The sequence below is a fragment of the Mustela putorius genome, unplaced genomic scaffold (genome assembly GCF_011764305.1).
Source record: "Mustela putorius furo isolate JIRA1106 unplaced genomic scaffold, ASM1176430v1.1 tig00003869_pilon_pilon_pilon, whole genome shotgun sequence".
NCBI classification, from domain to species: Eukaryota; Metazoa; Chordata; class Mammalia; order Carnivora; family Mustelidae; genus Mustela; species Mustela putorius.
This window is the reverse complement of record NW_025422021.1, coordinates 32363479-32389874: the sequence shown is the minus strand read 5'-3', so window position 1 is coordinate 32389874 and position 26396 is coordinate 32363479. Positions and strand designations below refer to the sequence as shown.

The following is a 26396-nucleotide window of genomic DNA, read 5'->3' as shown; positions in this document are numbered from 1 at the left end:
ACCACCCCGGGAGCAAAACCCCACACAGGTAGGCTCCCAGGATGGCCAGCTGGGCTCAGAAAAGCATAGTCAACACCAGCTGCCTGCAACATCCCGCTCTGGGCCGTGGGAGCTACTGTACCCATACACAGCTCTGCTCCTGAATCAACATTATGATCAAATCCTGTGTCCTGGGTACCCCTGGATCTTGGGCCCTGCTGGCCAAGAACAAGCAGCCTCCCTGGGGCTTCCGGCTCCGTGGCTGGCTGTCTGAGTGTCCTGCAGATATGGCAGTTTTACTTTCCACTAAATTGATAAATCAATCATCAGATTTATTCATCAGTCTCTTGTGAGTTTGGTTAATATGTGTCAGTGCCTGGGACTAGGTGTCTGTGTCACTGTTTTTTCAATCTATAAAGTTGGTCAGTACTGCTCTTGGGCACCCAAAAACCCTGCCTACCTTTTTGATCAACTGAGAAATCAATCTACCTCCTCCCACCTTTGATGATTACGCTGATCCTACTAACAGTTGGATTTATGTGAACCTACAGTTTTTACATCTGAAAGAAAGCAATCTCTAGGGACTCTGGGGCTGGCATTTGGCTGGATTTTAGGCGCACGGATAGCCATAGTGGACAGAGGGCCAGTAACATCCAGTATTACTAACGTCAAATAGACTTCAAACCGCAGCTTCGTCCTATACCACCCAGGGATGGTTGGGCAAGGACGCAGCCAGGCAGGAATGGGGGGCTCTGTAGCGTTCACAGACTGCTAGCCACAGGGCGCTGGCCCTCAGGGGACATGGGCCACTGTCTGAGGGCCCGTCCTAACCCTGTGTCCTGTGCCTGTCTGTCCTCTCCCACCTGGCCTGGCCTCAGCCAGCACGGTCACCTGTCTGAAGAGCAGCTCCTGCTCCGTGGGCTGGCGCTGGCCAGACTCCGAGTCCCGCGGGGGCTCTGCCTCCTCCTCGTCACTCTCGATGGGCTCCTGCTTCACCTGCACCCCAGCCAGTGCGTGCGGCTCCTTCTGCCCTGACAGCCGGTCCAGGTAGGGCTCCTCCAGGAGGGCCTGGTGCTCACGAAGCTCCTCCTCGGTCTCCTCGGGGTGGCTCTCGGGCTGCCGAGCTGGCTCGCTCTGTTTGGGGATCATCTACAAGGCAGAGGGAAGGGAGGAGAGCGACAGGGATGAAGGGACAGTAGAGGGGCATCACAAGGTCCAGATCTCAGAGCAAAGGGACAGACGACCCCAGGGGGGTGCTGCGAACCCCAAGCTAAGGCCCACAGCCTGGGCACTGAGGGAGTCTGCCCTACCCAGGGAAGGACAGCCCTCCACTTGCTGCACATCTGTGAAGGAGGGGGTGGGTGGAAGATGTCGGGCCGGGCTGTGCTGCCCTGCAGACGGCAGGAGGAGCTGAGCACCTGCAGGCTCAGGGGAGGGGGCCACGCAGCAGCCTGCACACAGTCTGTGGGTCTGGCCCCAGGGCAGGCGTGGGAGAGCAGGGTGCTGCGGCCACTGGAGGCGACCCTGCATTGAGGTCACCAGTCCTTCTGCTGACCCAGTGGAGGGCTCCATGGGGCCTCGGAGCTGACCTAGCAGAGATGCCCTCCCCCAAACAAGGAAATCATGGCCGTGGGAGCTTATCGGTTACACTTTGTGGTGGCAGGTGCCAAGCTGTACACATGTAAGTCCCCTCAGGAGCTCCACAAATGTGGCTGATGGCTTGTGACCCACCAGCCATGCTGTGAGTTGCCCCAGGATGTGGAGGGGCTTACTCCCATTGGAGGGACACTGGTGAGGCCTGGGGAGGGTGCTGATGGCACTGGCACCCTCTTGGAGGCCTGGAACTGGTAGGAGTGTCTGCCTCGTCCCCATGGCATTAGTTCATCAGCAATGGAGGCAAACAGGTGAATTTCTCCGTCGGGATGGAGCTGGCTGCCCATTGACCTCAGCTCGCCTTCTGCTTCTTCCAGGAGCAATGCCGGGTGGGATTAGAGCCGAATGTGTCAAAGTCCCAGATGGTTCTGTTTAATGCCCTGCGGTGCCCACTCCTTCTTCTTGTGTGTTTTGTGTGTCAGCCTGGGCTGGGAGTGTGGGTCCCTCCCTGCGGCCCCAGGAGGGTGCTGCAAGATGGTAAAAGCTTAGAGGCGGGGGAGCAGGTGGAGTGGGAACAGGGACCTGAGTGCTCCCAGAGTGAGTGTCCCTGGCTCCCTCTCTGGCCTTCTCAACTTCCTCATTAGATGAGGGCATCTGAGCAGCGACCTCCAGGTCCCTCCAGAGGACTAAGGATGCTCTGGGCTTCCGTGAGCGCCAGCTCGGCCCTGTGAAGCATTTCCGGAGCTGGGAAGTGCCGGCCCCACTGTCCTGGGAAGCGCTGGGCAGGAGCAGGGGCACCTGAGTGGCCACTGTCTCCCTGGAGCTTGGCACCCATCCCGAGGTGTGGAGAAGCTCTGGCGGGGGCGGGTATTTGGCCTCCAGGTGGTGGTACAGAGGGAGTCAGGGAGGGTCGAGGCCACAGTAGCGGCCTCCTGTGATGCTGAGTGCACGTTCCACCACCGGCCATGGCCACGGGGGTTCTGGCTCCACCGCCATGCAGCCTCCCTGGGGCGTGGTGACAGGCAGAGGCCTCCCTGCACCTGCTAAATGCGGTTCTGCATCTGCCAGCCAGGTCATGGGCTCGCTGCTCTGCAGAGCTGGTTCGGGGGTGAGGCTCCTACGGGCAAACGCAGCTGCAAACCGGACACACAACCAGCTCGCTGTCCTCCTTTGGACCTTTGGTGCCCCTTTTACTGATGATGTGCAGACAAATGCAGGTCCACAAGGCCAGACTGCAGTTGGGGCCAGTATGGGAGTTCATTGGACATGCTGGCGGTCCGCCTACCCAAACACAGGGGCCTGAGGTCTCGGGTTCACAGCCCAGCCTCCGCAGGACTCCAGCACTGTGTGGCGCTCCACAGCTAGGGCAGGAACCTCGTGCTCAGTGAACCCTCGGTCCTGCAGGGGCGCAGACGCCGGCAAGTGCTCTTTTCCAGCAGGAAGAGGAAAGCCTGTCTGCCACAGCACGATTCCCACCCCACTCGACTCAGACCCACTCAGGGGCACTTATAGACGTGGAGGCATCCCTGCCACCTCCCAACTGTAAGCTCTGCTCACCTGGTGGGGGCACGCATTCTCCAGAAAGCTCCTTCGCCTAGCAAACCTTTATCAAACACCATGGCACATCAGGCCCCAGGCACTACAACCAATGCTGGCCCATGGCTGAGGGGCTCCAGCCAGAGAGCACAGCCAGCTCAAGCATCCATTCTTCCTGCTCATAGAGGTTACTGGCCCCACAGCAGGGTTCCCGCAGCCGGGGACTGTGGGAAAACCGAAGCGGCTATGTTAAAAGGTTGGGGCTGGACCGAAGGCTGAGGTCCCCCATGCACCCTCAGCAGGCTGGGAGGGTGGGTGGCCTCAGAGCTGCCAGGAGCTGGGTGCTCCCACCATTGGGCCAGCGGGAGCCCCTCAGGGACAGCAAGCCCCGGCATAGGGCGGACACACCGGTACTCAACAGCACGAGATAATATCACTGGCTCCCCGAGATCCCAGGAGAACGTTGCACAAAGACTTCAATCACCTGCTGTTCCCTCTCATAATCAATCACGTAACAGAATCCGGGGAAATCACCCAGTTTCTAAATCATTCTTTCCAAGAACTCACCAGGAATGAAGAGGTGTTTTCTGTCTTCCTAAAACCTCCCACCCCATCAGTCAGATGAAATTAAGAAGCCACAGCCATGCTAGGAAGACGGACGTGAACTGCCTTTGATGCTGGGAGTGAACAGACAGTCCCTGTCTTGCCCACAGGAGGCAAGTGCCTCTGCCATCCCCATGAGAGCTGTGTGTGGTGGCCCCCCACTCCCGACGGGTTCTGCACCCTCTGCCCGGGGGCCATGGACACTCTGGGCATCTGGCCATTCAGGATCCCGGTGCCGGGGTTGGGGGGGGGGACTGTCTCCTCATGTGTGTCCCTGTGACCCTGTCGTGGGGACCCTCAGGCCACAGCTGGGCTGCTGCTGGCCCCCACCTTCAGGGAGTGCAGCCCAACTTTGGGTTTTAATCACCAGTGTGTTTAAACGTAACAGCCTGCGGCTGCTCCCTGCCAACAAGCGGCTGTGGGAGGGGCTTTCGGGACCACGCAGGTGCGCACACCTCTGAAGGCTGTCCTGCACGCTATCCCCTCTGAGGGTGAAGTCCCACGGGGTGGGCAGGTACAGGTGCGGGGGGGCTTGGACAAGGTGCTCTTAGGGCTCCGGGCGGTGGACAGCTGGGGGCTCCCTGTGGGGGTTTGCTCACGGAAGGGGAGGGCCCTCCAGGAAGTCAGGGGGACATGCTGAGCCACACCCCTGCCCAGCGGCCCCCACCAGTCCTGTGCCCGCAGACCCACCTTGTTCATGTGCAGCTGCTGCTGGAAGTGCTGCTTGTGCTTCTCCAGGAACTGCTGGTGCTGCTGCTGGATCACCAGGTGCTGCAGGGCTGGCGCGTTCTGGGGCAGTGGGGCCGACTGCGTGCGCCCCAGCGGGCGGTGCTGCCGCAGCTTGTGCACAGACGGGGACACGCGCTCTGTACCCACCAGCGGCTGTGCGTGCAGGGGCAGCGCGCCCAGGCCTGAAAGACACCAGTGGGAAGGTGACACAGGTGGAGAGGTGGCAGGGCATACGGGAAGGTTCCCCATTCCACCCCAGAGCCCCGGGCACACACCGCCAGAAGCCCAGAGTGTGGGCCACTGGGAGGTGGCCGTCCCCTGACACCCAGGCCCCTGCCATAAGTGGGCATCCAAGGGACAGGCTCCGGCATGGTGGGCCCACCCATGAGGGGCCCCATGACAGCCCTCTGGGAGCCCTGGGCCCTGGGAACGCTGGTGTCAGTCTGAGCAGCACTGCAGGCAGCTGGAGAGGTTCGGGCCACGCTGAGAACGGTGACAGAGGTTCCGGTGGCCTGGAATGTTCCAGAAGGCTGTGGACATGGCTCTTCCCTAAGTGACCCAGAAATTAAGTTGCAAGGGAATGAAATGTCTTTAGGATCAAATCTTTAAGGGTCTCTTCAAGGGGTCACCTGATGCGCAAGGAGGACAGTCATGCTTATACAAATCCCGCTACATCCAGTCAAGGTCAACACCTTGGAGCGTTCTGCTGGCCTGCATGCCTTTGTGCTGCTTCACCAACCTGCGCCTGGACCGCGTGCTTAAGAACCCAAACTGATACACAATCCTGTTCTAATCTGTATTTGAGTCTTATTTTAAAATGCAACCTCTTCGGGGGACTCAGGATGCCGAACGCTTCTCCTTCTGTAAGCTTTTTGTACATCTGGGTTTTTACTTTTGCAAACTGGGGGTTTAGGCACCTTACTACCGTTTTTCTAATAAACCTTTGCCCTAATTTTCTAATAAACCCAAACCCTACCTGATTGCCCACTGCCTGGAAGCCTCAGATGGATGGACACAGGCTCAGACTGAGGAGGACCCAGGTCACAGGGTGTCTGCCTCGGAGCGATGGCACATGCCCGAGCTCAGCAGCAGCCGGGCTCCCTGAGAGCACGGCCCCAGGAGCCTCCCGAGGTGTCCCCAACAGGCAGGTGCTCCTGCCCGTGTCCTCCCCGGGCGCTCCAAAGCCCCCCCAGGAGCACTACAGTCTTGGTCTTCCCCTTATCCCGTCACAGCTGTGGCGATTTCTAAATGCTGTACGCAGATAGAAAGCACACACAGAGAAAAGACCCAACCCTCACAAAGCTGTCCCTCACTAGCTGTTTGAGACGTCTGTCAACTTTGTCCCCTAAACCGCCATCACCTTCTGTCCGGTCCACTGTTTTCTGAAAAGAGAAGTCACCATGAATTTCATTATCTGCTCAGCTACTAAATTAAAGTTAGTAACACAAAAGATTGACTCATTCCCTGCCAAGTTTTCTAGAAAAGCTAAAAAAAAAAAAAAAAAAAAAAAAAAAAAAAAGAGAAAAAAAAAGCATCCCCCTAAGGTGGTGTTTTGGAATTCTTCCCGTTGATGGAGGTGTCCTGAGCAGCAGCGTGAGGAAGACTGCCACAAGGGGCTGCACTGACGGGATCGGAGGCAACGCGGCCCTGAGCAGGTCCCCCTCGGACACGCAGCTCCCTGAGCAGATGGCCCTTAGGCCTCCATGCACACTGGGAAGGAAGGTGAAGTCGTGAGGGGGCAGCAGAGCCATGCCTGGCTATTGGGTGGCTGGCCCCACGCCCCCCAGAGAAGCTTCCCTGGACTCCAGGGCAGGGACCCAGTTCCCCAGAGACTGAGCATCTAGGGCTGATCACTGAGCAGGAATGAGCTGCTCTAGCAGCCCAGCATGAGTGTGAGCCCGCCCACCTTCTGGTGCTTGCTGCCCTCCCCAACGGGTACAGTTTCCTCCTTCATGCAGGGTGGCTCTGAGGACATGGGCCACTGTCTCCATGGGGACACGGGCAGATGGTGGGAGGACCCCAGTCCGTATTTCACTATGGGCCTCCTGGGGTGTAAAACCCCACGGCCATCCTCCCAGGGACGGGTCACAGTGCAGAAAACAGAATGCCCAACCTACTGGCCAGGTGACTTCCAGTTGGCCCTTCAGGTCATTTGCAAGGGTTTCTGATGACAACCATTATCTGGCTTTTGGTATATCTCCTAAAAGATTTTAGCATCAAACCACACTGGTTGTCCTAGGCAACCCAGCCGTTGGCCGAGGCCTGTGTTGTGCTGAGTGCTGTGTAGGGGCAGAGCCTGACCCGAGGCTCCTGTACCCTCTCTGGGCAGGGAGGCCGGGCTGCCTGGGGCCTTTTCCTGAGCACCTGGCCAGCTGGAAGGCTGAACCAAGGCTCTGATCTTCCTACCCACAGCATGGGCGGAAGTTCCTCTGTGGGAGGACTCTGGGAGTTCTCTGGGAGAGAGCTCACTTAGCATCACAGACCTCGGCTCCTTCCAGCGGGACCAGGAGGGTGGCCAGCACCCCCGAAAGTCCAAGTTGGACCACGTGATCCTAAGGACAATGTTAACTCCCGGCACTGAGCCAGCCATCCAGGCTTCGAGATGTGCTATGCATAGCACTAACTGGTGTGAACTGGTGAGTTCACAAACAAAGGCACCACTTAGATATCCCCACAGATATGGGGGTGAAGAGTCAGGCTGCCCTGATGTTTTGGGCCCAGTTCTGAAGTGCTGGTCTTCGTACTATGGAGATCTGGTTAAGTAGATGAACTCACACTGGACGAGTGATTCATGTGGCCTGGGTCCTTAGAAAACCATCTGATGAGTCCCTAGCCCTACACACCACAGTGAAACTCTTTAAAACCCTTCGAAGGACAGTAAGGCAGGCGAGACTGGGTCTAACCCGTGGTTTGCAGTTCGGGCCACACATAAGCATCACAGGAGCATTGCAAGAAAAGCCATGTGTGGCAGGGCCTGCCTGGACCATTCGGCCTTGCTGGAGCTTCTGGGGACCTGGCCAGGGCCAGGGATCACTGGTTAGGTCCCAGGTGCAGCAGCGCCCACAGCCAGTTGTGCTCAAGCCCCTCCTGGGATTCATGGTTTTCAGGAAAAATGAGGAACCCCGGGGGCATGTGATCACCGCTGCGGAGATCGGCAGAGCCCCTATGCTCGGAAGGACGACCACAGGTGAAGGCTGCCTGTCTGCCCCATACCAGGCTGGGGCCGGCCCCGTGAGTGACCAGAGGCTAGAACGATGCCACACCCGACAGGTGAAACACCTGTTCCCTCCACTGGCCTTTCTCCCCCCACTCCCCTAACACTCCCATGCAAGGTCTTGGCAATCCAGGCCTCCTCCAGGAAGCCTTTCTTCCTTGATGCCCACCCTGAGTGCCCTGTCTGGACTGCAGCTCTCTGGGCCCGTGGGGGTCCATGTCCCCAGCGCCTGGCCCAGAGGAAATGCTGGGCTGAAGATCTGTGCCCTGGCCATATAAGGACCACATCAGGTGGGCTGTCTGGACAACAGGAGCGCACAGTGCTCGGCAGATAGGGTTTCCTCCTTGGAACAGTGGTTCCATCTCTCCCCCAGCCTTGGGAAGTCAGAGGCCCAGCCTCTGGAAGTGCTCCAGGGCGCACTGCTCTTCTCAGAAGATTTAAGCAAACTGCTCCAGCCGTGCTGGGGCAGTGGGAAGCAAGGAGGTGAGGGCCACTTGGGGGTCCTGCTCCAGAAGTGATGTGGCCCTCTGACCCATACCTTGTCACTCCCCTAGACCCAGGCCAGCCTCTTCTCCCCTGGGGCCTCTGCTTCCACCCTTTATGGGATGGAGCTGCTCTAGCTCAGACTTTCTGTCTATCATGATTATCTGCAAGGACTCATGGAAACTCGGGTCTGCTGGCTGGTGGCCCTCGGAGACCCCGACTTTCCCTGGTTTCGACCCCAGAGCCGTTGGCTGCAGGCACTCAAGACCGAGCAGGTGCCAGGAGTGGGCTGGCCACGCCGTAGAAGCACAGTGCTTGTTGTGCAGGAGGAAGGTGAGCAGGAGATGAGCAACGTCAAAGCCATGTGGAGGCGGGAGCTTCTGCAGCCTTGGGCAGAGCACACAGGAGGGAGGCCACACCAGACGGGAGTGGGGATGGACATTGGGGGCCAGGCCCAGTGAGAAGGGCGGCCCTGGTTGGTGAAGAGGGAGCCCATACAGCTGCGAACCATGCAGTGCGCCCATGGGCACCAGGCCTCTGCTCCCGGCCAGTGCCGCCCAACAGGCCCCTCTGTGCAGACACAGACCCTTCACATGCACCGGCTCAACAACCACCAGCCACCTGTGCACCCGCTACGCCCCACGGGGGACCAGAAAACTGAATGTTCGCTTCACTTCTGGGCCTTAACTTCCATTTCCAACGTCAGTGGCCATGTCGGGCCAGCGCTCCTGCCCAGGATGGCTCTGCTTGGGGTGGCGAGGCCTGCCCAGGCCTTGAGGGGCAGGATGCCAGGTCAGGAGGCGTGCTCCCACCGAGACCTAAGTCAGGGCCCTGTTCCCAGGGAGGGGATAGGGAAGGAGCCACGAGAACTGGGGTGGACCGACAGGGTGGCCTGGGGGAGGTGAGGGAGACAGCAAGGTTAAAGGTTAGAAGTGCCAAACCCAAAAGTAACCACAGCAGTGAATGTTTAAGGGCACCACGGCAGGTGCTGTCCTGCGGAAAATATGCCTCACTGAGCCCTCAGGAAACTCAAAGGGCAGGTTACTTGTGTTATCCCCCTTTCATGTATGGGGAAACTGAGTCATGGCACACGGGAAGAATTCCCAAGGTCACTGAGCTGGGAGAAGGGGAGACGAAGGAGCCTGTGTTCCTGGCCATGACCCTGCCTCCAGCACCTCCAGCCAGGGTCCCTGGAACTGGGAGGGGCCTGTGAATTTGAGGGCAGGGTGGGCAGGGAGCCGGCCAGGGTCTGGGCAGTCATGCCCCAGTCTCACCGCTGCAGGCAGGCTGTGGGCAACTGCCATCACAGACAGGGCCATGAACCGCACACAGAGGACAGATCCAGCAACGCAGGCCGTGGGCAACTGCCATCACAGTCAGGGCCATGGACCGCACAAGGAGGACAGATCCAGCAACTCGGTCAACCACAAAGAAGTCAAGTTCAGCAAATTTACCGGCGAGGTGAGGTCTCATAAGGGGAAGCTGTGGGGAACGGCGTTAGGAAAGCTCTTTAATGGTGGGGGAAGGGCAGATCCTCCTGTGATGAGATGAGCAGGGGACCGTGATTATGAGGATAGTCAGGTGTCACCTATGTGTTACTAAATGACACGAGACAGAAATTCAGGCGTCCTCACTGCTCAGGCCCCTGATGCTGAGAGTCACAGAGACTCAGATGTACCTTCAGATCAGACCCTGAGACACCTGAGCTCATGACCTATTTTCTGAAAGTTAAGATGTGTGGTGAGGCTTCCGCTCCCCCACAAGCTATAGACCCCTCAACTCTGAAGAGGATGGTGACCCCAGTGCTAGCACCAGGGGACAGACAGACACATGGACACCAAGGAACACTAGTGGAAGATGGAGCTCGCCATCTGCAGACACACCTGAGGGCAGGATGTGGCATCCAGACCGGCCCCATGACTCTCAACAAGGTGACCAGAAGAGGCCCTGTGTGCCCACAGGTCGGGACCTGGTGATGCGCTTAGCACCTGCATTTTCCACCCAAGTACCAGGGAGTGTGAAGGGGGTAGCTCTGAGAGTCTTTTCAATTCTAATTCTGAGCAAATAATCAGATTCCCAGGAAGCCAAGCATGAAGGGCCCCCCGACCCCTGCTCACCTGTGCTGAGGGGCATCCGTGTGGCCCCCATGCTCACCTGTGATGAGGGGTGTCCGCACAGCCCGGGACCCCGTGCTCACCTGTGACGAGGGGCGTCTGCGTGGGTGGCTGCTCCAGCAGGACCATGTGTTGTAGGAGGGGGTTGTGTGTGGCCCCGCCGTCGCGCTCCAGGGGTGCCGTGCTCAGGTAGGGGGTGAGGTGGGTGCCGGGGAAGAGGGAGATCCGCTGCTGGAGGGCTGGGAGAGCAAGTCGCTCGGCTTCCTGCTGGCCGGCCGCCCCCTGGAGAGGCACAAGCATGACGCCCGGGCCGAGGCCCTGGGACAGCGGCCCCACAACGCGCACACCTGCGGACGCCTACTCACAGTGGACGGGCCGGTGGCAGGCAGTCCCAGAGTGATGTTGGGCAAGGATGGTGACGTGTAGAGGGGGAGTGGGGCCACGGAGCCTTCTCGAGTCACGAGTCTGTGTGCCAAGCCGCTCTGGAGACAGAATACATGAAGGCTGTTACACGCGGTCTGTCCCCAATAAGCGTGGGCAGCATATGCCACAGGAAATCACAACAGAAAATATGTCGGCGCAGGCCCTGCTGAACTCCCAGATACTGCAGTACACACGTACTTAACAGGTTCTAGCATGCAGGTGGGCATGACATTTTAAAGCAGGCCACAAACATAGATTCACAGCCCATTAGACTCCTGTTTTTATCCATACTGCTAATTCATTGTAAACTATCAAGAAAACCTAAGATAGTGTATTTTAAATTATATTCTTGGTTGGGAAGGTCTCTTCAAACACAATGTCAGAGACAGAAACCAAAAAAAAAAAAAAATGATTAAAAATATCCCTCACAAAAAGGCAAGTAACAGCCGCTGTAATGCCAGCCACACATCGGGCAGAGAAAGCTCATATGTAAAGAACTCACAGATCAAATAATAATGAACAATGAGAAAATCGCACGGAAAGGCAAATGACAAAGAGCTGATATTAAGGAAAAATAAACTCATGAAAAAATACTCAACATCATTAGTGATCTAAAACATATTTAAAACCTTATTAAGCCAGCAAAGATATGACAACTGAGAATACTCTTTTGGCCCCACGGAACAGAAGGGCATTGATCAGTGCGTTATAAGTTGGCGCACTCTTTCTGTAGGAAAACTTGGCAATCCATGTCAAAAGCTTTAAAAATGTATCTAAGTTTCGATCCTGAATCTCCACTCTTAGGATGAACTCCTACGAAACGATGCTGGTCCAGGGATGGTCCCAGGAAGGTATGGCTGAGGCTCACAGAGGCAGAGGGCTGAGTGTCCTGCAAAGCGTGCAAGGCTGAACAGACGAAGGTACACAGGGAAACACCTCCCTGACTGGCTGGCATCTCAATGACTTGTTAAGTTAGAAAAACAAGTTGTAGAATTGTCTACTTTTTCAAAAGCAGACAGACAGGGAGGACTGGGACAGAAAGTCAGGAAAAGGTTAGCAGGAGCATTCACCAAGGATCTGAATTATTACATCCTCTTTTTCCTTTTAGAATGATAGTCTTTGCGTGGGGCGCCTGGGTGGCTCAGTGGATTAGAATGATAGTCTTTGCTACAAAGGACGCTGTTTTATTCACCCCAACATCCCCCCAGAGCAGAGTCAATGTGCTGAACCGAGGGGCAGTGAGAACAAGCGCATAGTGTTGCCACAGGCTGGCTAAGAGGGTTTGCAGATGGAGTCTGCATCACGGAAAACAGACTGATGCACAGCCGACCAGTCTTCTCTCAGTTCCCCTTGCACTGTGGTGTGTCACTGAAGAGGAGATGCACACTGGTGCCTTTGAATTTCATATCCCCCCCAAAAATTGTGAGCTAAAAGTTATCACCAAGTTGCTGTAGACAGCAGGGGTGGACTGACTGCTGGCCTGGCTTGCAAGCGGCTTCTTCTTCCCATCGGAGGTCGGAGTGAGCTGGGGTTCACCTCGGAGATGCCGTGGGCCTGGTCCCAGAACAGTGCATGGACATTAGTACTGTGAATGGACTGGTTTCCCAGTGCACATAAAAGTTCTGTGGGTATTATACTCTAGTCTGTTAATGTAGTATTCATGCAATAGCATTAAGTCTTTTTGAACGTACACACCCTTGCTGAAGAACATTTCATTGCTAAAAAATGCTACCCGTCATCTGAGCTCTCAGTGAGTTGTAGTCCTTTAGCTGGAAGAGGGTCGCACTGCGATGTCCATGGCACTGACGGATCAGGGTGGTGGCTGCTGATGGCTGGGGCAGCTGTGGCAGGTTCCTAAAGTAAGACAATGATCTGCCCATTGACTGACCTCCTTTCTCGATTTCTCGGTCGCACATGATGCTGTTTGATGGCATTTCACCCGCAGGAGAACTTCCTGCCGCCGCTTTAGTGCCTAAACGAACATCATATCCTAAACCCTCTGGTGTCTCTTCAATGGTCTTCACGGCAACGTCACCAGGACTAGATTCCGACTCGGGAAACCCCTTTCTTTGCTCGGCCCCAGGAAGCAACGCCTCCTCCCTCGGATCTGATCACAAGATTGCTGCGATTCGGTCCCATCTGCAGGCTCCACTTGGAATTCCAGTTTTCCTCCTGTTTGCAGCCCCTCTGCAGTGACGTCCTCCGTGGAAGGCCTGAAACTTCGATTTGTAAAAAAAAAAAAAAAAGAAAAAAAAAGAAAGCAAGCAAGCAAAAAAGAAAAGACAACATCTGCAAAGCAAGATAAAGGGGCATGTGCTGATCCTCCGGCCCTGCAGGAGCCCTGACGCTGCTGCTGAACATAGCCCTGCTGTAGTGTCGTTCGGAAACATGATCTTTGTTCAGATGCTGTGAAGTTAAAGCAGGAAGGAGAGTGTTCTTCGTGCTGGGGCACTGGGTATGTGCTGTCCTACATGTGGCTCGCGAGGAAGCTGTGCGGGCCTGACCCAGCCACCACCACGGGAAGCGCCTTCCCTTGACAGAAGCACTTTTTGCCACAAGTGAAAGAGTAACAATGAGCTTGGTTCCTGAGAAAACGGCTCCGATTGCCATGGAAGGCACGGCCCCATGGGATTGCAATTATCCAGGCACAAAATAAGCAGACCTCCTAATGTCTGCAAAGTTATCATTTCCTCTTTATAATCCCTCTATTTTTTTACCTTATTTATTTTTAGAAAGAATGCCACCTTCTGAGAATGACTGGGGATGCTGACTGCCCACATGCGCCAAGCTGGCCGTCTCCATCTGCCCTATGCCGGGCTTATCACCTCCCGAGTTCTGCACAAAGTGGGGGTGTGGCTACGTACCCAGCACTGCACTGGCCTTCTCAGCTGGAGGGAGTGGCTGTCTCTGGGTCTGGGGAGGCTATTTCTTCTGTGTAAATGGGGCTGTGGCAGGGCAGCGGTGGGGGGTATGTGTAGGGCAGCGGTGGTGTGGGGTGGCGCGCAGGGCCAGCGGGGCCCCCGGTGCCCGAGGAGGCTTCATAAGGCCTGCATGTTCTCAGGAGTGGTCAGATTCTCACAAACCCTGAACCCACAGAGGTCATCCTGGTGGGACGAGACGGTCGGGAGACCACCCTGCCGACCGCAGGGACAATCTGATGCAAAGAAGAGCAATGGCCTTTTCACTTTTCTGGTCAATCCTTTCACATCTGGAATTTGTAGCAGCTTCATTGACATTCACACGTGACTTGTAAAACTTGACACACAATTTAAACGGGATCCGTGTAGATGCTCCCCGGTAAGGCACCCCGCAGAATGAACCCGATTAGACAGCAGGTGGGGGTGCAGCTGACAAGACCGGGCTGGCGGGCATGTGTTGTGCCAGGAAGCAGGGTCCCGGCAAGGCCCCAAGGCCCACTACAGGCAGCCGGCCACTATGACCTCAGTCCTGCAGAGCAGGGGTGTCAAGATCTGTGACCATCCACATAGAGCGTACATGGGGTTGAAGGGACAGGTGACGAAAGAACCAGATGCGCAAGGACATGGAAGCAGGGACGGCCGTGCACACCATGACCTCAGGGGCCGCTGTCTGTTTGTGCATTGGCGTTCACGAACCTGCCGGAAAATGCTTCGCCCCCACACCTGCGTGTCCCCACTTCACTCTGTCCTCCCATCGGGAAGGCAAGATTCACGTCCAGATATTTAGGAGGAAAGGAAGTCACTCTGTTTAACGAACTGTAGCCTCCTGTGAGTTAGCAGCTCAAAAAGAGCTCTGAAGAACCACCCACGCAGCAGGACCATGTGCGCAGGGAGCAGACAGCACTCAGGGCTGAGATCACCGGGAAACTCAGTGTTGACGTGGCTCCCCACGTGGTCACCCGAGCCCGCAGCCTTGAGCGGCGAGCACACAATCCTCTTCCTCTTCCCGAGTGCGGTTGGTGCCTGCCTTTCGCAGGCTGCAGGGCTGCTGCCTAGCCACCTGGCCCTCCAATCCCAGGGCCCGGCACCAGGGACACTTGTGCAATAAACACACACACCAAAGTGAATAAGGAAGAAGGTCCTGGAGACCACGGCCCGGAAAGTACCCCGCAACCCAGGTCCGGTGCAGGGCACACCCAGCAGCCAGCCCCGAGCCCCTCCACCTGGCTCACGAGGCCACCCAGCTGTCTCCCCAAGATCACCCTTCCTTCCTCTCTGCCAGCTGACTCCAGAACTCTGTGTGCTCATGTGACTCTCAACTACAGCACACCTGGTGCCTGATGGGCAGGATGAGGGGCTTGTCTGAGGCCAGTGGCATTTGGGAGAAGCCTCCTGTGGCCTTCCTAACCGCCCAACACCCTAACCATCTGCCCCATGTCACCCGTTCCCCCCAGACACAGGACGTGTGTTGGTTGGCCGAGTATTTCTGAAGCACCACAAGCAGCTGGATTCCCACCCAACAGCGGTTCCCATGTGTGCTGTGTTCCCGTTCCCAGCCACTGTGCAGAGACCCGGGGACACACGAGTGTGGGGCTTCTGGGGCCCAGTGGCACTGAGTGTGTGTTCTGATCAGCCTAGTTAAATACGCTCTGAAGGAGCCCGGGGCCAGAGGTTGGGGTTATAGCTGTTCTCATGTCTGGACCACTGTGCTCCAATGTAAAGGGGGAGCAGGGCTCAGTGGCAGGGAGGGGCCTTGTCCGGGACGCCTCCCAATCTGGACAGTCAAGGCTAGAGGGTCATTTCGAGGGAAACAACTGGCTGAACCTGCCACGGGGCCGGCGCAGGGAACAGAAGCGAATGGCAAGCCCACACTGACCTCGGCCGGGATGCTGGCGACGGCGGGTGCGATCCCGTTCTCCGTGCTGACGTTCCCAGAGCTGTTGTTGGGGGAGCTGGGCGCAGAGCCGGGGGCGCTGCTGCACGCCGAGTCTGTGGGGTGGAGAGACACGTGTGAGCTGTGCTCCGTGCCAGGGTCCCAGGCCACGCAGAGGTCCCATGGCCAGCTTGCTGACAGGCAGAAACCACATCAGGAAAGAACATGACCACAGTCCCCAAACAGGGGCTGCGAGGTGGATTCCCTACTTTTGGTTTTGCTACGGACTCCCCCGTGAGCTCTACACAGACAGCTCTGTGGGGGCTTTTAGGTTATGCACGTTACCAATTGTCTTCCTCTTGAATTTCAAGATGATCTGACACACCGGGAAGATAAGGCCTTAAATGTCAATAACCAAACAACAAAAGACCAGGAAACACAGACGCCGCATGACTGTGAATAGGGACGGTCAGGTGTGCTGTGCTTACCAACACAGCCACTGGCCACAGGACTCCCTTTGAATTAAAGCCTCTCATTTTTCCTGCATGACATCAGACACCCAGGGGGACATGCTGCTAGCTTCGGGGACTGATCGGTGTTTCCCAGAGTCACACGCTAAGTGATCCTCCAAGTTACTTCACAGGGAGCCGTAGCCCAGCCCTGCGGATCTGGACCAGTCTCCACGGCAACAGGCCGTGCCTCGGGGACGCATCCCACCCCCATCTCCTTTTCCCTGCCAGCGCAGCCTCGGTGGTGACACTCCATGCTTATGGATGGACCTGTTCAGCTTTTTCTGTGTCCTTTGGTTTCATGGCCCTTTGACAATGGACTCAGCGCAGAGAGCTCTGCAGTCCCTGGTCCTCTTGACCGGGCAGCTGTGAGTGCAAGATCGCCAGCCAGGTCACCGGCCATCCCAGATGCTGACGATGAGCTCAGACCAGAAACCTCACCCCCTAACCCCCCCCCACCCCAACACACCAAACCCAGAGTTTACTTCTCTATTGGGGGAAATCACCTTTGCTTACACTTCACTAACTGGGAACTGCCGAGAAGGCCCCTGGGCTTTCTGCATGAAGACAGAGCTGTGGCCTCCAGGGCCGCCACCTTGCCCTCGAGTGCAATCCCCGTGGCCCTCGTAGGACACCTTCTCTGCGGATCCTAGCCCAAGCGCCACGCTGGGTTCCCCCAGGACTCCCTGCAAACGTGCACCCCCAGCGGGGTCACCAGGTAACTGTTCTTGCGTAGCAAGAGTGTGAGAAACTGGGCCAAGAAAACATATATACCCAGCTCTTCACTCACTTTCCACTCAGTTATGCTGCTTCTAGGAATGTCGTCTGGGAAATGAACACAAATGTGTCATCGTCACAGTGTTATCTGCACCTGCCCAAGTGGGGTCCTACTCCAGGTGCCAAAAGTGCTTGTGATGAATCCATGTCCCACCATGAGATCTAACCATTCGGATGCGTATGTGCACAGGCAGCTCACTATTACCTCTGTTCCCGAAGCACGCGTGGCCTTCGCTAGCAACTGGGGTAAAGCAGCTATGAACCTGCCTGGTCCTGGGCCCCGACCTGCCCAGCTGGGCCCCCAGCCCGCCCCCCTATCCCTCTGCAGACATGCACTCCCCTGCTCTCCCGCAGGAGACCATGCTCCCCAGGGCTGCAAATGGGGGTTCCCTTGCTCGATCGGGACCACCTCCCTTAGCTTCTTACTTCCTGTCTCCTGGAAAGGCATTTCTGCACTCTGCCCCTGGAAGCCTGTCTCCTCTTGTCCCTGTACCAGCTGCACTTACCCCCCACACATTCCCCAGCCTCTTCTTGCTCCAGACCTCTTCACGGGCACCCTGGACGTGCCCTGACCCAGTACCAGGCAGCTGGGGTGGGTGCAGTTCGCTAGAGGGGCCACCCGTGACGGGCAGCTGTGAGCTGTAACCACTGGCTCTGAGCTCCGGGAAGGCAAGGGCCTGCGTCCCTCTGTGCACACGCAGCCTGGTGCTGACTCACCGTGGCATTCAACAGCCCCAGGCGGACAATGTGAACACGCGAAGAAGCCTGCTGACGGTTCCATCTCACCCACTGCAGGACTAGAATACATGAGTGGCCCTTCTGCCCATGGGAGCCGCCGGCCCACTGCCAGGCACGCCTCAAAGGAGACAACGCTGCATCTGTGTTTGGACATGGGCTTTCACTCCTGACTTCACATGGAATCCCCCAGGTGCTGAGACTCTGGGTGCTGGTCCCTCCTCTCTTCAGACGAGGCCCTGAACCCCCAGCACTGAACATTAGTAACAAAGTGAGGAGCGTCAACCCTTTCAGACAAACACTCAGAGGCCAGAGCTTGGATGAAGGGTTTTCCGCTGCTATAGAACCCTCAACACAGTGGGATGGGGCGGGGAGCGGAGCTCTCCCCCTTACTCAGAGGCCCTGGGCTCGGTCAGTGTGTGTGCGGTGCTGGCCACGGACACAGAGGACCAGCCCGGGGAGCCCTGTCCTCCTACCCTAAGAACCCAACACATACAGACTGCCACCAGGGGCCTCGGGTTTCAAACATGGTACCTGAACTTAATGCAAACAGTGCCTTTGCCTTCCCCCCTTTATCCTGGTGCTGGTGTGTGCCCTCAGGATACGGGATGCACCCCAGGGGCTGGGGTATGTTCTCATGCCCACAGGAAATGGACTGCGTCCTCAGGGTGGGGGTGCCCCGAGATGGGGCGTATCCTCATGAGGTGGGCTGCACCCTTGTGGTGGTGTGCGTCTTGGGAAGTGGGAAGCATCCTCAGGAAGGAGGGCGTCCCTGAAGACTGGGCTCTGGCTGGGGGTGCACTACCGCATGCCCACCACTAGATGGGGGCCGAGAGCAATGCTCGCTAAGGAAGTGGGGACCGCTGCGCTCCCTCCTTCATTCCCTTCCCACCTGTGGGACTCTTGCCAGGAAGATTTCAATGCTCCCCAGTGGTCTGGACACTGTAACGGGCAGTGGAGCAGATCAGAACCATGTGATTTACTGCTAATAGGACAGGATCAGTGAAACCTTCAGAGAACCCTCAACTCGATATTCCTGCAAACACCCCATGCAGTGTCCAACCCGGGTGTTCTGGTGGCCGGGTGCTCTTGGAGGCTGGGGCTGCGAGCAGACAGGAGGTGCCCTGTGTGCCCAGACACCAGTGGCGGCTCTCGGACTCGCACTGCAGGCACCGGGGGCTGAGAGCACCGTGCAGAGGTGTGGGTATGGGGGTGGGGTGGGGTACAGGAGCGACCCGTGGGGCAGGGGTGGGCTAGCAGTGGGCATACCCGTGACATCCAGTGGGCGCTTCTTCAGAGCTGTAACCACTGGCCCGTCTTTTCTGCGCAGCAGGGGGCTGCTCCGTCGCTCTGCCACCTTCTGCTTTAGCCTGGACCGTAATTTCAAATTGGGTTCAGAAGCTGCATGAAAAGGAGACACCGTTATAATCAGACGGTCACGGCTGTGGTCGAGTTTCTCTCACTGGCAGTTAAAAAATATGCATGTTGGGTAAATATTGAGACAACACGGATGTGCGGGTCCAGGGTAAAGGGAAGGCAGCGTTCCTGAGGTCTGTGCGGAGGACCTCCAGTCCCACCCACGGTTCAGGTAATGAGCAAAGCCTGTCTGAGGCTTCCTGCTGTGTTTCTGTGGCCCCATGGGTCATTGAAGGATGGTGACCCACCTGCTCTGTGTTACACTTCCTTATTCATCTGCTTGTCAGAAATTCCTCCTGCAGCCAACAACCCGGAAACAAGCCACTGCAGGTGAGCGGCTGTCCTGGGACCCTAGGGCCAACCAGTCCACACACGCGTGGGGGTGAGCAAGTCCCTGTCTCCCTGAGATGCCACCTGAACAGGACACAGGCGTTTCAGCTTGGTTCGGTCTGTCACCAGCTCTGCGTGGACTTTGCAAACCTGTGTATTTAAGCTCAGGGGTTCCCATGCCCCTGCACCTGGAGAGCAGACCACCCCCCCTGACCAACCAGGTCACAGCTCCGGGAAGCAGGGCAAGGGCATGCCCCTGTGAGGCTGCTCTGGGAGGAGGGTGCCCCCCCTCCCATGTGGATGCCCATGCAGGAGTCTCCATGAGGCCTTAGGGCCAGGCCAGGGGTGAGATCGCCACTGCAAAGACATTCATTCAAGTTCTGAGGTTTTACCTGACAACTTCCAAGTTCCTACTACTTCTCTGCAAATAAGCAAGGTTTTACCTTTTTGTTTGTTTTTAATCAGCAACCCTGCTGTTTTTAATCTTTCTGGAACAGGAAGTTCACGCTCTCCAGAGCACAAGCAATATAATTGAATTTCCCCCTGGAATCAGAACTAAGACAGCCTGGGTTTGAGGCAGCAGGCCGGGCACGGGGACCCGGTCCCTTGGGAAGCAGGGTAGCAGTGTGCCAGGCCTAAGTGCTGGGGTGCCAGTGACCCAGCCGGAGGCTGGGAGGCAAAGGGCAGCTCTCTGGGGGCCCTGGGAGGGGAAGGGGGTAGCAGGCCACCTACATGAAGCTTCCCAGAGCAATCGAAGACACACTTTATGAGGCCGCCGTACCTCTGACGATGCCACCCAGGTTCTGGTGGGCACATGGGGAGAGGCACCCTTTCTGCTCTGTGCTCGTGTGTAGGGTGAGTGCCCATTCCCCTGTTGGACTGTACGACCAAGAGTGGGAAGGATTTGTATGAAGATTATGGAAACTATTCTTTCCTTATTTATTTTGAGATGACTGTAGATTTAAATGTTTCATTCACTTCTATTTTTACATGGAGTTTCTTACCATTACTTAACACAAGGAAAAAACCCAAACCTCATCTAACAGGCAAGAAAGTAACAGCTCTCCTCATACCACCAAGGTCTGTGCTGAAAGGACCCGAACACCCTTTTGTCCAAGCTGGGGTCGGAAGCTGCTCCCAAGATCACGGGGCAGCACGGGCCCCTGGGGAGGGAGTGTGTCTGGAGATAGCATATGGGTGGCCCCTGGTGACAGAGTCACACTGGGCCAGCTGCAGACCAGTCCTGCTCCTGGGTCTGGCACCCGACCTCCCCCAGGCCCTGCAGGTCACTCTACATTCAATATACATGGTTGAGTGACAGCTCCGGCCAGGTCAGCGGTCAGGCAGCCATGCCTGCCCAGGGACCCCGGAATCCTGCTAGAGTGACTCAGAGACTGCACTGGGCAGGCCCCAAACCCCTTCCCACCTCTCACAGCTGCTTTCACTTGTCTGCAGGCCCTTTCCCTCTCCCAACAATAGGTGCATGGCTCTGCTGTCCTCACAGCAGCAGGGGCACCTCATGAAACGACTCTGCTCATCTGACTTTTTCTGGGTCTCCCCTGGACCTCCTGCACTTGAACATGAAAGTCCGGGAGACCTGAAGGATCTGTCCAGCCTCCCCAATTCCAGGTGAGCCCAGCGACACTTGCTTTGCAAAGACAGACCCGACCCAGGACTCACCACCCCTCCCAGCATCGGCCCCTCTCTGGGCCTCTCCTGACATGCAGTGCCGGTACAAAGCAGGAACAAGGGACACGTGCTCCAGATGTTGGGCATCTCGTTCAGGATGAAAGGAGAGCTTTAAACTGAGAGGGGTGGGCCCTTCCCCCTCCCTCTGGGGTTCTCCAGGACCGTCTCTCCACAGAGCCTCTGGGTGCAGGGCCAGGGCCTGGGAGGGAAGAGAGGCAGTCACTTCCTCGTCTCTGTGGTATAGCGAAGACCCAACTCCCCCTCCTTTCTCTGCAGAAGGCACGTTCCTAGGAGCCGCGGGTGCAGGCGTCGGGCAAGCTGAGTTGAGTTCTACGGGCCCCACAGAGAAGACACCAGGCCAGCGGTCTAGCTGTTCATCCACATAGTTCTTGAAACATCCAAATGCCTGCCACCCAAACACCTCTGCGTGGCAGTCGAAGCCTAAGACACAGGCAGCTGCAGCCCCCAACAGACGGGCAGAGCTGCAAGACCGCACCTGCCACGTGGAGGCCCGTGCCACCCCCACGGGCTCCTCTGGGTTGCTCCCAACTACGTCTAAGGTCCTCAAAGCTCACGCAGCTCCCAGCGCGGCTGGAGGATTAAGTACAGAACCCGTATTTCCTTCCTTTGAATAGGGCTGCAGGCAGACTGACAGCCAAGTGTGAGCAAGAGGCATTCTGGGAGTGGCTCCCAGCAGCTGAGTGCTACCGAAATGGAAGGGGGCTCACTGTGTTCACGAGCGCGGAGTCTGCTCCTCCTGGGCAATGTGAGCACGCTAGGGAAGTTTCTCCTCAAAGGCCATCAGGTACATGACAGATCAAGTTCAACCTTCAAATCCTGCCCCTCACTGGGCAGGAGGTGCCTGTGCTGAGATGAAGGCTGCTCTCCACAAACCCTCACATCTACAGCGATCTCACGCAGGTCCAGCTTTCCCCGAGGGCTGGTCACAGCACAACGGCCATGAGAGTGGGAACATGGGTAACGGTCTGTCGGGCAAAGGGACCTAGCTGCCCGTGGCATATACCCACAGATCACATTGTCTGGAGGCAGGGGCTGCTCTGGGGGTGGGGTGAGCAGGCAAGGGTGTGCAGAGCACCATCTCAGCTGGGCACATGGGTAGAGCCGTCCTTCCGAGACCCACAAAATGGCAGTGTGGGAGGCAATGGGGGAGAAGCCACAAGGACAGACGTGGGTATGGGAAGAAGACAGTGGGAGGAAAAGGGGAGTGAAAAGGTCCAAGATCACATTAATAACAATGCCAGGAGAGGTCAGGGCAGAGCAGGGAGGTCACTAACCCAGTGACTGGAGACACCCTCCTCCCTCTACAGGAGGCCTGGTGCCTGGCTGGGGGCAGGGGTGAGCGCTCCTCACGGCCCCTTGCTAGGCAGACCCTGTAGAGTTCTGGAGCTCTGGGGGCCAGGCAGGGATTGGCCTTGTCAGTGCTGTTGGATTCTGCAACAGCCACTTGGAGGCAAGACAGAAACTCAAAAATCCTGTGGGAAAGGGACTTCTGTACCCAACCACATTATCGGTCAGATGGCGGCCAGAACAGACATCTGCCAGTGTGCACGGACCTGCGTTCAAAGCCTGTTCAGGTCCTCAGAGAGCTGCTGTGCCCATGCAAGGTGAAGGAGGGGGCCATGCAGGAGTCCAGGGGAAGGGGCGGAGCCTCCCTAGAGGGTGCAGGGGAGGCGTGGGGGCGGACCAGCAGGTGGGACAAGGGGTGGGGGCCTTGTGGCTGGGAGCCTGTCTCCCAGGCCAGAGAGAGGTCTCTGGGCCACCTGCCATGCGGGGGGAGGGAGCGGGGGGGAGGGGGCTCTCCCAGGTGAATTAACAACAGGAACGCAGAACACTAAGCAACAGAAAAACCATGATCAGCTTCAGGAAAAGGGAATTAGGCAAACAAGGAAACACAGGCATGGTCACTCTGCATAGGTGTGTACTTTCTGTACATCCCCTGTCAAGGGGCAGGGAGGGGCAGGTCCTGACCCCCTGTGGGGTCAAACCCTGTCTTGAGCCTCATGCGGTTCTCGGATTTATGCGTACTTATTTTCTTTGAAAACAATAAGAAGTACTCTGGAAAGCCAAATGACAGACTAGAATATGACTTTCATAGCACACGTGTCAGACGGAAGACTGATGGTCTTCAGGAGCTCCTACAAAGCCACAGACGCTAGAAAGAAAGCACCCGAAAGAAAGCACAAGGGGCTTGCCATTAAACTTCCATCCACTGAACACTGAGGGACCTGTCTGTGCATCCTGTGTGGTTCTAGATGCCATACACGGGGGCGGACAAGCCCAGGACTGGCAGGCACTCTGAGCTCCACACAGCTTGCCGGCCACGCATCCCAAGGCTTGGGTCACAGTCACCTGGGTTCCCAGGAAAGACAGGAAATAAAGACACTTGAGCTTGTCTAACAATGACGGGATTGCCGAAAACATCCCAGGAAGCACAACTGGCTCATCCGTCGCCTGGGCTAGGCTGATCGTGGTGGCACTTAATGATGTGGACAGAGCAGGCTCCCTGGAGCTCTGCTATGGTGTGACGTGCTCAGCATCTCAGAGCTCGCAAACCCCTGAAGCCAGCCGTCCCATTAGCAGGGATCGATCATCTGGAAATTCACAGGTATCTATCCTAGCACAAGAGGGCAGAGGTAGAGTTATGCTAGAAGAGTTACAAATTTATATGCACAGACCAGACCATGTAGAAAGAGGTGCTGATCCTCACACACTCAGATGGAAAGATAGACTCAATGTAACAGCAACTGAAAAATACAGTCACGGGACAGAACGCAAAGCAAGTGTTCTTGTTAACATGAAGACAACCAGACACGCTCGCTACCCCCGATACACAGTCCGACACGGATGCGCTGAAGATATCCGGACAGATACCAAACTAACCAAAGCAGCTTGTCTCTGGGAAGTAAGACACAGAAGCTGGTGTAACTCATGTTCTGTTAGAAGCACGCAGTATGTGGTATTTCGTAAAGAAAGAGGTACTACATGCTGCTGGAGGCTGGTGTCTCCCACTGGGTCAGTCTCGTAGCCTATTTCTTCTGTTGGCGATCAGCTCGGTGTGGGGTGGCCACTGAACAGTGAAATGTGACTTCAAGATCCCTTCTGGTACTTTTCATATTAGAAGGAGGTCAAGTCTGATAGATGTCAAAGTTTGAAGGACGGGACACGGGGTATGTGAGCCAATCACTTTACGTAGAAGCTGCCTAGTACTCCCCATACGGACCATCTCTAGAAGCTTCCTAGGAAAGCACAATAAAGCCTTTTAAAAAACCCTCCGAACACACTGGTACCCCCACTTTTAAGAGCACAGAGTCAATGGAAGACAGCCCAGCAAACACCGCGTGGGGCCGGAGCTCAGCGGGGCCAGCACCCCTGGCGCTGCGGTCACCCCTCACCCCCCACCTCCCGACTCTTTGCTCTGAGACTGTACAGGAAGGGCAGAGCTTGCCGGCCCGGCCCCGAGCGAGACGTGCAGGGCCATTTATCACACTGCAACTGACCCTCCAAATCACGCCTTTCCACTGAACTGCGGTGAGTGGGGGTCGCCCCTCTCCGCCCCTGCTGGGGACTTGTACCATGCTTGCCGCCGACCACCTGCAAGCAAGACCCAGGTGGCCCTGTGACAGCCCATCCCCAAACCTCAGAGACACGCAAACTCAGCTGTGAGGAGCGTCACTCAGTTTGCCAGGGTCCTAGGGAAACCCGCTGACCTGCTGCTGTGTTCTATGGCTGCAGAGGTCATGGATTGCCCGCCCCTGGTTCTCCACAGGCTTTGTATTCCCACGGCAGATCTCCACAAGGTGTTGGGGACACATGCGGCGGCCAGCTGCAGAGAGGGATTCTGGTATCCAGCAGGACGGGGGCAAGGCGGCTGTCAGGAGACTGCTGATGGGGCCTGAAGCCACCTTCCTTGTGTCTGGGGTCAAAGCCTAGCCTCACCTTGCACCTGCCCGGGCGCCTCCCCGGCCCGGCCCCATGGGTCCAGCCTGACACTTGAGTGGGGTCTGGGCCCTGCTATTCCCTGCCCATCCAAGCAGCTCAGAGCCTGGCACCCTGGAGACTCACGAAATTACCACGGCACAGACACTGGGGACGAAGCAGACGCTGCCTTGTCTGGGACAGCAGCCCCAGCCGGGCCCTCCGGCTGAGGGCGTGGGCAACAGAGTCTGGCTCCCAACGTCACTGCGGTGACTGGGCAAGGCAATGAGCCTCAGAATCCAGCCCTAAGGGTCACTGCCAGACGTGAAAGTCACAAGAGAACATGTGTACTCCCTACAGACAGGGACTTGGTCCCCTGGGCGTTCAGGCCCATCAAAGATGACATGGGAACAACAGTCACTGGGGGGTTTTCAGTGACTGGATGCAGTATGGGGGTGCACTGTGACCCACACTCATGTGACAGCAACACAGGTTATCTGACAAGGGACACCGGGCGTACAGGGGCGTGGGTTGGTGCTAGGCCTGCCTTGCCCCCTTCGCCGGGCTGTGCAGGGAACCCAGGGCAGGCTCCAGCAGGTGCCATGTTCTTCCTGCTGCTCCAGAGAGCAGACCAGAGAGTGACCCTGCTGCCTGTAGCACAGTGGCTGCACCCCATCCCACGGGAAGTCCCAGCCCGCGGGCCATAGGTGGGCCAGGCTGACTGCGCGCTCTCCCTGCTGAGCTGAGCAGCTACAGACAGTGGAAACTGCTGTCTCCCACAGCTTGGAAACTGACTGCCACTTCCCGTGAGCAGCTGCAAACCTACGAGGTGCAGAGCTGCGGGAACCTTCTAGAAGGAAGAGCCCCAGGAGCCACTGGCCGTAGAAGTGAACACAGGCTGGAAGCCGAACACCTTGGGCCCAGCGTCCAGGGGGAGCTGTGGCCCGTACCACCCAGCCTCCCCCCACTGCATCTGGGGCCAAGGGTGGGCAGCAGGACTGCTTCCAACACGGCTGACGGGCGCGACTCCTCCCTAAGCACTTCCTGAGACAGATGGTCGGCGTCCTCAGTGGTGTCCAGCACACGGCACTCGGTGCTGAGGTCCCAGCGGTCACGGTCAGAATGGAAGTGGACGGAGATGGGCAACGACAGAAAGCTTTGTTTTGTTTCATTCTGGTCTCATTTCATCAGTCCGAAGTCACAGAGGACAATTTAAGAGGCGTTATGCAAAAAATTGACAGCAGCTAACATCTTTAAAAATGTGAAGTTGAAGAAGCTACTGGAGAAAAGTATAACCTAAACATCATCTATATGACAAAACTGGATTTTCTCTTGGCACATGGGTGGCTCAGTGGGTAAAGCCTCTGCCTTCGGCTCAGGTCATGATCTCAGGGTCCTGGGATCGAGCCACTTGTTGGTCTCTCTGCTCAGCAGGGAGCCTGCTTCCCACTGGCTCTCTCTCTGCCGGCCTCTCTGCCTACTTGTGATCTCTGTCTGTCAATAAATAAATAAAATCTAAAGAAAAAAAAAGAAGTGGGA

General features: G+C 56.9%; 1 protein-coding gene across 9 annotated transcripts in view; it reads right to left on the bottom strand.

Moving 5' to 3' along the window:
• Positions 1–26396, bottom strand: part of HDAC4 (histone deacetylase 4) — a 287530-nt gene that overhangs the window by 50446 nt on the left and 210688 nt on the right. For all 9 annotated transcript variants that reach the window (XM_045066714.1, XM_004743737.3, XM_045066715.1 and 6 more), the window contains 6 exons: positions 18756–18887; positions 15469–15581; positions 10617–10733; positions 10335–10533; positions 4402–4622; positions 871–1128 (listed from right to left, as the gene is read on the bottom strand). In XM_045066714.1, coding sequence (XP_044922649.1) covers positions 871–1128; positions 4402–4622; positions 10335–10533; positions 10617–10733; positions 15469–15581; positions 18756–18887 — 1040 coding nt within the window. The remainder of the gene's footprint in view (positions 1–870; positions 1129–4401; positions 4623–10334; positions 10534–10616; positions 10734–15468; positions 15582–18755; positions 18888–26396) is intronic.